Raw genomic sequence first — 12,141 nt, 5'->3', positions numbered from 1 at the left:
ATGTTCGATTATGTGAGGTAACCATGGTGTTACAGGAGCTCTACTTAACCAGAGCAATCCTCACCCCTTTCATAAATGGAGGGGGCCAGGAGGGAAGATTTTTAAGAGACAATCCACCTCTCACACTGATGCTGACAAGCCGCAGTGGATTACCTAGCTGGCATTAGGTAACCCTGGAAGCAATACAATGCCTGGTATTCTGGAGAAGCGTAATCCTTCTTCCCGATCTCACTGGTTAGAAAAGTTAACTCCTGCCAATCTGATTTCATTCCCTGCTTACGCGTTTTACTCACTTTTACCATGATCTGCTGCACTGGATGACGGCTCGCCATCACACACACACCCCTAACCTGACCACACAAGCTGCAAAGACCCCATACTAACCTAAAGGGGCTCAGGTTCCTTCCAGACAATAATGGCAACGTACAAACACGTTAAACTCCACAACTCTCCTGAAAGTTTATTATCTTCATTTTACTTATAAAGAAACCCAAGGATAAGTAACTTTTCAAAGGCCATTCAACAAGCCATAACCCAAAACATAAAATCTAAACACCTCTTTTATTGGGATTACTATCTGTACAAATGTTGGCAAATATAAAATGGTTTTAATACTGAGTGCTCCTCAGCAAGCAACAGCAAGTCCTGCCCTTTATGACATGGATAATATGAAATAACATGATTTTCTGCATACCGTTTCTGAGACACATCCCATTCTGTTAGTATTTAAAGCTTACAAACGTAGAAAGTGTGACAGATATAGGGGAAGGATGCAAAGACAAATTGTTTCTAAATGGCCAGAGAAGGTTTGCATGTGAAAAAGATGAACTGGCATGATTTCAGATCATTCCCCTCCCTCCTTCATTATTTTTTTTTCTTTGTACATAAAGCTAGTAAAAGTCAATGAGAGGAGCTGGTTGAAAAGACTCTTTGTTTTCCTTTTAAGATTATTTCTTACCAGAGAAGAAAGAACAACCCTTATGATGGGTTTCAGCTCAACACATTCCCAGCAATTCTATGCTTGCTCTTTGACAGCTGTCAGCAGAGCACACCTAACAATTCTCCACGGCAAAATGCAAACAAACAAATCCTTATGCAACACAGGATCCTCACATGCATGTACTGTCAGATCCTCACAATATCATTTGTTCAACGGGAGCTGCAGAAACCTCCACCAGCTCAGACCCGACCTGCCTATGAAGCGCAGAGCCCACCTACCACCCAAGAGAGCCAGGAGGAGATCGTGCTTCCCTGTGCTGGTGTTTGCCAGAACAGCTGAGAGCCCCATCAGGAGCAGCAGGGAGGCTACTGAGGTTGGACTCACTGAAAGGGGCTAATTTGCTGTTATTTTTAAAGCTCATCAAGTATTACTACTAAATCTCTGCATTACTCGCATCGTATATTTGTTTAGAATTATTTCAACAAAATATCTTGCTAAATTATGCATTATAACTTCCTCATTTTACTATAGAAATAATATACACAAAATTAAGACATTTTCTTACTTCTAAGTTTATTTATAAAACTTTAAAAAAGCATTCTCATTCACCTTTATGTAAGATAGCAATACTGTGCAAATTACATCATAGGAACTTATAAACAGATTGTTTTCACAGTTCCAGCAATAAGGTAGGGCATAATATGATTTCAAATTGTTCATTTCTTGTCATTTTATGACAACTTTCACTTTAGTACCTGAAGTCATGTTCCAAGAATATTAAGGTAAAAGTGCAGTTTGTTTGCAACCTTGCCTGCCACTTTGACTTACTTGATTTAATTGTAGTTTTGAAAAGTAAAAGTCTAATATTAAATGTCTTGAAACAGCCAAACAAAAAATAATTCTCTTTGCATTCAAAATAACACAAATCCAATAGAAAAATGAAGCAATTAATTCATCATACTTATATTTGTCACTTATATTTTCCTATCTTTTCACGATAATGCAGCCAAATAAGTTATTTTTAGAGCTATATGTAGCTACTGTAATACAAATAATAAATAACTTCAGCAGTTTAATTGAATACAGAACAAAGTAAGACTGCTACATTCACAGTCTACCTTTTCATAACAGAAATTATCTTGAATAATTATCAGAGAAATATCTGTATACACTATGCAAGTGGAGCAGGTACAGTATGAAACATCATTTTATTTCCATTTCATGTAAATGCCTCAGAAACATTTTCTGAATTACCCTGCTAAATTAATAACTGCAGGGTTTCCATTCCACAGAGATTGCATTTATATTCAAAATAGGCTACTATTTCTTATATATTCTACTCTTTGATAGAAAGGTATTGACATATCCAGTTTTGGCATAGTATTATATGCTCTGAAATATCTTAGTGGGACAAATGGCTTTCAAACATAGATACGTCCATATGAAAGACATGAAATAATCTACTTGTCTGCATGCATCCAAATAAAGTCCATCCAATAGCATCTTCTATAATAAACATTTTCACTCAAAATAAAATTCTCACTTATACATTATTAACAAATGCCTAATTCCAATAGCAGATCTCAAAGAGAATAAAAAACATTCATGTAAAACGTTCTAAATAAAGCAAAATAGCTGGTTGTTGGTTTTTTTTTCCTATATTCAGTGCTGGCCATGCACGTTTACTAGCAAGTGACAAAATCAAATCATTTGCTCATACTCATCTAAATCTCTTAGCTGCTCTCTATTTTACGCACCAGTTCCCTTGGATGGAATGTTTCTTCCTGTCGAAAAATCAGAAGGCCGACGGTGCCTCCCATCTTGGTGCTTCGCAGCAAGGACACTACTTCTTCTTGAGTTTTGCCTGTTAAATCAACCCCATTTACCTGTAACAAAGGAAATATTAGAAATTGATAAGACTCCAAAATGGGAAAAACAGTAGAAACTCATACCAAAAAGTCATGTGAATCATACGGGACAGTATTTAAAAAACCTCAACGAAGCAATTGGCTTAGTGGCTCATTACAGTTTCCATTTAATGGAACTAACTTAACATGCATTCTTTACATACGACTACAAGTAAGAAGCAAAACAGCAGTATTTCCCTCTTCTTTAGCAGTAGCCATATACTCCAGTATATCCTAAAGCCAACTAATTCCATCTACCAATATTTTTGACAAGGATGTCTACATGAAAATGCTTTGGCAAAATCAATGTGTGATCCAAAACTGGTTCTGTTTGAACCTTGGTGTTATATTTATCTTCCAAATATAACTTTCACCATAAATTGTGTGAAAAGTAGGAAAAAAGGTTTTTTCCCCCGAAATAACTTTGGAGCAGTTAGTCCTTATTTTGCCTTTGTTCAGCGGTTGCGCCCTTCGGCCTCCACATCGCACCTACAAGTGCAAACAGGTGTGGAACACATACAGTAAATTTCCCACTCTGTGAGATAACTTGAGTAAGGGAAAAGCCAGAGAAAGACAGGGTATGCTCAGGCTTGCCTCTTCAGAAACATTTTGGAAATGTAAGGCAAATCAGCTAACGGTGTTAAGCAAGAGAACTTGGTGCTCAGAAGTCAGCAAACCATCTTTTTCCTTTCCCTCGTAAGAGGTCACAGCTCACAGCTGAGATGCCGTAACTGTTGTTTTAAAGGCTTCTCAGTCCCATTCCACCCAAGTCATCTGGGTTACCTTGAATTACAGTAATTACAGAGGGCCATCCTCCAGCAGCAATTCAAGCTGACTTTGCCAATTTTGCAGTAAAGTGAAGTTAGGGCACTGAGAGGCAGTTACAGTCTCAGCTGTACCTCAGTGTCATTTGGCTTAGGGATGGTAATGAAGAGCTGTGGGTGGTAACATCTTATATCACTCCAGCTGGATTTGCAGGAAAATCTCTGCTGTGTGCCTATCTAAGAGAAATTTAATTCCCTTGAGGACATCGTCCCTTCAGGAAGGAAGTGGCCTTGATTCTCTGTAGCACTACCCTCCTCTTACATTGTGCCTTTAAGTTAATTCACTAAACCTTTTCAGAGTTTCATCTTCCATACTTGGCAACATCTCCAATAATTTCTGGTCTGTCCCTCCAGGCTGATTTCATGCCCCTTGTTAGGTAACAATTACTTTGCTTCAACTTGTTTCTAAACAGCAAAGCAAAACGATGGCATTATATTCACGTAAGGACGTGCAAACTCATGTTTTCATAGTATGCCTGGGTCCAGATCTTAAAACAGTTAAGTACTGAAAAATGCATGGCCCTTGATCTGTCACCTAAAAAAACCAAAGCCAAAAAGACAACGAGGGAAGTATTTTCCTATAGCATAAACTACTAAGGGCTTTTGGAAGTGAACTAGCACATGGGCTCGTGCCAAAACACAGACAAACAACATGTAACACTTCATCACCTCAATTAATCGATCTCCAGCTTTTAGTCTCCCATCTTGAATAGCTGCACCTCTCGGAAGGATGTTTTTCACATAAATTGGAGCAGAGCCACCAATTGGGACATCTCTTGAAGTAATGCTAAATCCCAAGCCTTCTGTACCTGCATAAGGAATGTAGAATATTACTTGTTAAACCGCACATTTTATTTTATTTTTTTTAGCCAGCAGAATGTATGCATACCTCACTGATACAATCCATGAAAATACATATATAAGATGTAAGAATTGCTGTATTGCAAAAAAAAAAAAAAAAGAAAAAGTAAAAAAAGCATATATAGGAAGGCTCTAGCTGAAGCACTGAGTCTTGGCACAGGTGGCTCCGCAGGCCCTCCTTGCAACTTGCTGTTCTGATGATTTCCAAGTCATTGCCATATTTCCAAGTTTCTATTTCAGATGAGCTGAGTGACAAGGACTCAGAACAAAGCATAGCTGATATCCTACCACCGCCTTCCCCCTTGTCAATCTGGATCTCATCAATGATCTTTTCTTTTTTCTTTTGGGACTCTTTCGGCAAGGCCGGTCAGCCGATGCTGCTGGCCACGGGGCTTTGTCAGCTCACTTATGGACACTGGTGGGTGACAGACAGAACCAGAGCTCAGTGGTCTCATTTCTTCTGCTCTGAGGGACCTCAGGCTGTTTTCTGTCAACAGCTCCTCCACCCCAGGGCTTCACCCTGGCTCTGGCTGGGTCCCGGCTCAGCCTCTGCCAGGCGGCTGTTTCCGAGGTCCCGCTGTGCAGCCAGGGACTGATTACACATGGCTAAGATTGACTGAAGCGAAACAGAGATGTTTGAGATGACCTAGAGAAATCCAGAGTGGGGGGTCCAGTCAATATGACAAATAAGGCTTGCTTGTATTTCAGAGAAATTATGCCCACAGTCGGTAGCTGAAGTGTACCTTAGGACCCCACCAGCTCTGGGACTCGCAAGCTGAGGGGACAAACAGAAGCCCTTCCTACTATGCAGAAAGCTCACTTGTGATCCTCTCTTTGATGCAACCCACCTCCCATATTATCAACCTTTGAAATTCTACATTGAAACACGCTCCCCCCACCCAACACCAGGCACCAAGTCTATTCCAGACACTTAATCTAGCCTGGAACGCAGACAGCCCTTCAGCAGAGAGCATCCCTGACGGAGTGTCAGCATCTACAACCACCATTTGAAACATCTCAGAGGTTGTCAAGATATGTCTACAGTTCAAGTGCTCTGGCTGGGCACACACATGCCTGGCCTACATTTAATCTGACCCACCAAAGCAACCTGCAGTTGGGACTCGGCGATAGCAGGTATGGTCCCTAAAAGCTGCACAACACACTCCTTGGCATAAAATCACAGGGACAGACAAAAGCCGAACCTTTATGTAAAGTCCTCAGCTCTGAGCCCTGGGATGCTGAACACAACCTGTGTGAAAGACACACAACTATATAACCCTCTGAGGTTCAGGCGTAAATTAATTTCTGTCCAACCGTTCCTCATGTTCCCTTGGTAAACCTGCTTTTTAACTCAGCAGGTTAATATTCACACATGTGAAAAGGAAGCAGGAGTCCAATATAGTTAACATTAGCCTACATGCAGATTTCTGAAATCTGCATAATTACATCTGATTAAAATTCAGTAGAATGTATTTTACTACCAACTTAGTAAGAAGTAAGTTTACACAGTTAACAGGGCTGGGAGAGATATAACCTTTTAAAGTCTTAATCTTGAAAGTATCTAAGTCCTCATGCATCCTCAGCAAGTGCACGCAGCTCGTATTGTTCAGGAAATTTGGATCAATTCCTCTAGGCTAACTATTGTGAGACAACCTCCTTCCTTATGTCTGCTGCATTCAAGATAGCTGAAAAAGTGACATTTGAATTTGAAAGTCTTCAACCACTTTCAGGCTGCTATAAAATTTACCATTGCTATTACACAGAGATGAAAAAAGTATTAGATCTTATAACATTCATATTTTACTTTGGAGACCTCACAATTTTAATGATGCTTCAAACATTCATAGAGCTCTTTAACTCCTTGCAACATGTGAAGATGATCTGTATGGATCTAAGTTTTTTTTGAGACACATCTCAGCTTTTTATGGAATTTATCATTTACTTATTTTAAGGATCTGTGTTGAATACTGCTCTTTGAGTACTGGTTTTGTCTGCTAAAATTTGTAAGTGCTATCAGAATATGACTGCCTGCCCAGGACAGTACTTCATTATTAATAAGCTTAATCCCCATAGCCTGATTACAGCATCATTACAGATGTCTGGTTCACACGCTCCACTTTAAGCCCCTGCAGAAAAAACAGAAGTTGAAATGTTCACATTACAAATGCACACAGGATATAAATTTGGACTGTGGCATTTTCTGCTGTCAAATCTCCAGAAAGCCTTTACCAAAGCCGGCAGAATGCCACAAATCCACACGGAGCCCAGATATTAGCAGAAGAAAATTCTAATTACTTGTTTCTGTGGAAAGAAGGGGCCTCAACTGGGCTACACTTTGCGATACTGCTCTGTACAGCTTTGCATAAGGCAGCTTTTGGGTGTCATTTTCCTCTTATGTTTTCACTGCTTCATTTTACTATTCATGCACTAGAGCTGCCCTTAGCTATATAACACAGCTCCATAAACTCCTGTGCTTATTGTATATAAATTAGAAGTTCACAAGATTGGGAAATAATTGGATACATTTGACCAAGACCAAAAATAGATATGATTTCTGTGACTGCATTGATTTTAAGCTTTTCTTTTTCCTTTTTATACACATAACTGATTTAGCTATCTCTACTCAATGCATTTCAGTTGTCCTGTTGATAGAAATGCATATAATATCTAAATATCTTCCTGCTGCTAAAATGTTTTCAGTTCTTAGGGTGTAAAACTGCATTACAATAATGAGAGAACTGTGCAAACATACTGTATGCTCCTCTGATATCTCTGATTTATACTAATAATATGGGACAAACTGGACACACGCAGGCAGAACCAGAACAAGAGTAGAAAATAGAAGGAATTTCTATCTTTTTGAAAATACAGGAGTCATCCTACTCAAAGCTAGGAGCTTTACTTTGCAAGGTCTAGATTATATGAGCTATGTTCAACTTAATCTCTTTGAGATTTTAAAAAAGAAAGAGGGCAGAAAATATCTTCCTCCCTCTATAGCTGTCATCTCTGACAACGATCAAATTACACCAAGTGATAATAACATTTAAAAATTACCCATTAATTTGTGTAATTCAAATTCTTAGGCTTCTTTCATAAATCAGCAGCTCTCTCGACAAGTCAGAGCTCCCCTTTTCTCCTGAATGTGACGCTGAACACGCCTTCTATGGTCACATTACCCTCGAGAGCCCAGCCAGCTCTGAGCTGAAGACAAAGTAGTTTTAGGTGACTAAAAAGGGCAGTTAGAATAGTAAAAGAACTATGTTGTACCAACAGAAAACAGGCAGATGTGATGCTTCATTTCCTGCTTTGGAGGAAATTGGTTCAACAGCATTAAGACAGGGGGACAAAAAACTTTCACCCAAGTTAATTAAATATTCAAAATTAACATGATAATTTTATTTGGAATCAGCCTGATCATAAACTGACAGGATGCTAAAAAAAATTTATTAAATCTTACTAGGGGTGACTAGGTTTTCTGTTATCTCCCACTGAAGAAGTGTTTCATATCTCACTAATGCTAGGATTATCTTCTTGATTGTGGAAAGAGTGTGTCTTTCCACAATCATTATCTTCTTGATTGTGGAAAGAGTGTGTCTGGCACAACGCTTCTGTCTTTCTATGGTTCTTGTGCATGAACAATTGTGCGCGTCTCATCCAGCACCAACTGCAGGTCTAAATTCTCAAAGCAAAACCTGCTGCTGGGTAGGAACAGATAAAAAGCGAGCATCACCTCTGCACTGCTTCCAGTACTTTCATCTCACTCTCAGTAGAACATTAGTTCAGAGAACCAATAAGAGACATCTGAAGGACCTACACCGTCAACTTCTTATGATACTTCTATTACAGTTATCTTCCCTGTCATGACTGCAAGCAGAGCGAGAAGTAAATCATGCTCTTCTTTCTCCTCTCATTTAAGAAAATGCAGATGTGTTCTCAGGTACTTCAGTACAGATCTCTTTAACTTTAAAAAAAAATATCTCACTTCTAATTGATCGAAAATGTTTGATAATCAGACAATTGGACACCACATTTAGTAGTTATGCAAGAGAAGCAGAGAACATTTCAGAACAAACTATACACGGAAAATCCATGTGGGTGAACAGCCCTCAGATGAAATAAAGGATTGTGAAGGAAAGTGCAGATTCTTCATGAAAAACAAAGAACACTCTCCCTTTCCTATAACTGGAAGAGAGGTTGGTTATACATAGAAACAGTTTGTGACACAAAGTCACAAAAATTACATAATAAAGCTTCCCCATTTAATGAAAGTATTAGATTATAACATGATCCAGAATAAGGAGATAACATTACAATAAAAGTAAGCAGAATGGCTAAATGCTCTCTGACAATAATCAGAGTAGACACTCTCCTTCCAAGCATTTCAAATTCCTGCTTTTTCGCAGAAGGCTCTTTCTTGAAATCCATATGATTGCTGAAATAATTATCATACTGTTTTATGCTAGAAAGCAGTTTTTACTAAGGACTGGACCTCATGTAGGAGCTGAACAGCAAATACATTCTCCTTATTGTCAGAGGCTTCACTAAACTAACTAAGACCATTTTAGATACTTCCTGACAAGTTGTTCTACTGCTCCTAGTTTAAGCCCTGTATTTTCAGAATTTGTGTACGTGTAGTCAGGGTAGCTGTATCTGCAAATTACTGCTGAGAAGGCTGACGACTCAGCTGTCTATAAAATTTCTGCAGCCACATACACAATCAAGACAAATTAATTGCATGCCCATTTTTATGTAGTTGAACGATTTGGAACAACTTTTATTTCTCCAAGCAAAGCTCAGACGTCTCAAGAAGATCTCTGATGAACCTAATAGAAACATTCTTCTCTTTCTGCTACAGCCTGCTAACAAATAGTAATCAGAAGTGTTTTTAAAAAATAGAAAGATGAAACTTGATGCAGTTCATGTTTCCTTCAGTGGCTAATAATGTCCAAAATTATTTGCTTCTCTTTCGAATCTCATTTCTCAAGGTCAAAAGTAATTTAAGAATCTACAGGCTTCATTTCAGAAGTGACAAACACCCCTACTGCATATGAACACTAATTCTAAAATCAGTCTGAGAACATATTACTTCAAAAGAAATTTTAAATAAAAATTTAAAATGTCATTTCAAAGTCTGGCTAGAGAAACTGTATGGGAAAAACAGGAGAATATGATGAAAAATGCATGTAAATCTGTACACTTCAGAGACATCATGCAGGATATCCTACAGACAAGTTCAGGGTCCTGTCTTGTACACTCTACTATATAAACCCAAGTAAAACAAGTAATCATCCATATATATGCTTTACTCCATAGCAAATATCATCACATTTTAAATTAGCATACTCCCAAACCACCCACCCATGGCATCTTATTTGTGTTTCTAATGACTTCTTGCAGAAGGAACTTGGGTGCAGCAGGGCTGAAATGTCACCACACCACAACACTGACTGCCCAGTCACCTGGTGGGGCTTGCAGAGTTTAAGCTCAGCTTTCTATGGAAGATGGAACATTAATAACCACAGAAGGGCCAGCAAGCCGAACAGGAATCCAACAAGAAACTCTGAAGAGCAATGAGTCTCACAATCCTCCTCACATCTGCAATTTAACCATTTTTCTCTGTTGCAGTGCACAAAGATGCCTCCTTCCTCTCAGGGCTCCTCTCCTAGGACACAACTGCTACACCCTTTCTGTAATGGACTTGGTGATTCCTACAGCTTTCCTGCTCTAAGGTGTCCTGCAGTTGTGTCACTCGTTTTTTTCTCGTGAAGCTATACCAGTTTGCAAGAAAGAAATAATCTTTGAACCAAAAAGGAAGAGATGATCATAACTCCCACGGCCAGGAGACAGTCTACTCTCCAGAAGTGGGGAGATGCAGACTGAAGTCCTGATTCACTGCATACTACACAAAAAAAAAAAAAAAAAAGCAAAATATTTGGGGGAACTAGGACCAACTTAGAAAACAAGAGTTCAGTGTTGACATTTTACCTAAAGAATTATACATTTAATTTAGCAAGACAAATATGTAGTTACAGATAGAAATGATCCAATGCAATGAGTATTATACTGAAGGGCAATCAAAAAAAAACGAAGCCAATTTCAAGACTGAGCACTTCAGGCTTGTCTTTGTACAGTCAAAACTACTATATATGAAATCTGAGGACAACAATGGCCAATTGAAAAGCAGTCTTTGAATGCTTTAGTGAGTATCAGGCTAAATGCCGCGAGTTACTCGCTGCACAAAGACTAAGCCTTAGGACCATTTCTTGCAAATTGGTCATTTATTATTTATAAGTGTTGGACTAAATTTCTCTCAATTGCATTGGCTCGAACCCTAGCAGTCAAAGAAAAAATTCTGGAATTGTCCTGGTGTATATATGAGGTCAAAATTTGTCCTAACACTCTGGGCGTTACATCAGTGGTTTTATTTTCTCTACATGTTAGCTGTAAAGAACTATTTTTATTTATTTATACTTACTGTGTATCAGCTTACACCAAAATATATATAAATATAGGATCTCTGTCATGTCTTGTACTATCTTAATTTGTGTGAGCTATTAAGCTAGACTGTTATACAGCCTTAATGGCATTAGAATATCAGCAATAACCCCTACATCTATATGCTTAAAGTTCAGGCCCTGACCTTTAAGGAAAGATAAACAGATATCTATTTTCATTTAGAAAAGCCAACAAACATTCTGCATTGACTAAAACATATGACTGACCTTCTCTTCTGACTTTATTAAACAGCTAAATCCTATGAAAGTTCAGGTTATTTTAAAATGCCAAAACAGCAATAAATATTAAGAAATCATAATTACAGAAGCACGCACTCTAGGGCTATCTTACCATGTCATTTTATATAATAAAGCTCATGCAATATATAGAAACACAGTTGTAATAAAGAAGGTCTGTCCATATTGAAAAACAGTCAATTCTCATACACTACATCATTAACCAGAATGCACAGGTTAAATCAAAAGTGAATTTCAAGATGAAGCATTACATTGTATGCCTTAACGCACCCCAAAAGGAGCTTTTAATCTAATGATGGTAATTGGTGAAATAACTGCTGTTTGTTATGTACAAAGAAAGCACATTTGTTAAATATCTATAAAGCCTGTATTCTTATAACATCCTTCATTAGAAATAATCAAAGACAATCAACATCCCTATTGCCCTCATATTTATAACAAACTACTTGGGGGCATACATCAGGGTTTTGCTTCATTTGTTCCCACACATGTATGTTCTCAGGGTGATCAAATGAAAGCCAAAATGGGAGGACAGGCCTCTTTCTACAATGGATACTAACAAATGAAAGACTGCAACAATAAATAATTATCCTTCTTTATGCACTTTTTTTTTTTTTCTCAAATATCACCGCGCATAAAATACAGTACACTGAAAAGTTTCTGCCTGCCTGTCTATAATCTGAGCCAGGTGCCATTTCTTCCTAAGTACTAGTCTCACATAAGCAAACTGTTCGGAAAAAATATCCCCTGTAAACTTCTGAAATATATTCTAGGTAAAAATTTCAAAGCTTTTACTAGTGTAAGAGCATCAGACTTCTCTGGTGTGAACTAGATGTTTACATCAACAGGTAGCACGC

At 38.2% G+C, this 12,141-nt stretch overlaps 1 protein-coding gene across 7 annotated transcripts in view; it reads right to left on the bottom strand.

Moving 5' to 3' along the window:
- PARD3 (par-3 family cell polarity regulator) overlaps nt 1-12,141 on the bottom strand; it is a 406,440-nt gene that overhangs the window by 196,686 nt on the left and 197,613 nt on the right. For all 7 annotated transcript variants that reach the window (XM_014945082.1, XM_014945087.1, XM_014945084.1 and 4 more), the window contains exons 9-10: nt 4,341-4,480; nt 2,698-2,826 (exon numbers count right to left, since the gene is read on the bottom strand). In XM_014945082.1, the coding sequence (XP_014800568.1) occupies nt 2,698-2,826; nt 4,341-4,480 (269 nt within the window). The remainder of the gene's footprint in view (nt 1-2,697; nt 2,827-4,340; nt 4,481-12,141) is intronic.

Source organism: Calidris pugnax, unplaced genomic scaffold, assembly GCF_001431845.1.
Source record: "Calidris pugnax isolate Ruff unplaced genomic scaffold, ASM143184v1 scaffold54, whole genome shotgun sequence".
Classification (NCBI taxonomy): domain Eukaryota; kingdom Metazoa; phylum Chordata; class Aves; order Charadriiformes; family Scolopacidae; genus Calidris; species Calidris pugnax.
This window is presented reverse-complemented; position numbering and strand designations above follow the sequence as displayed.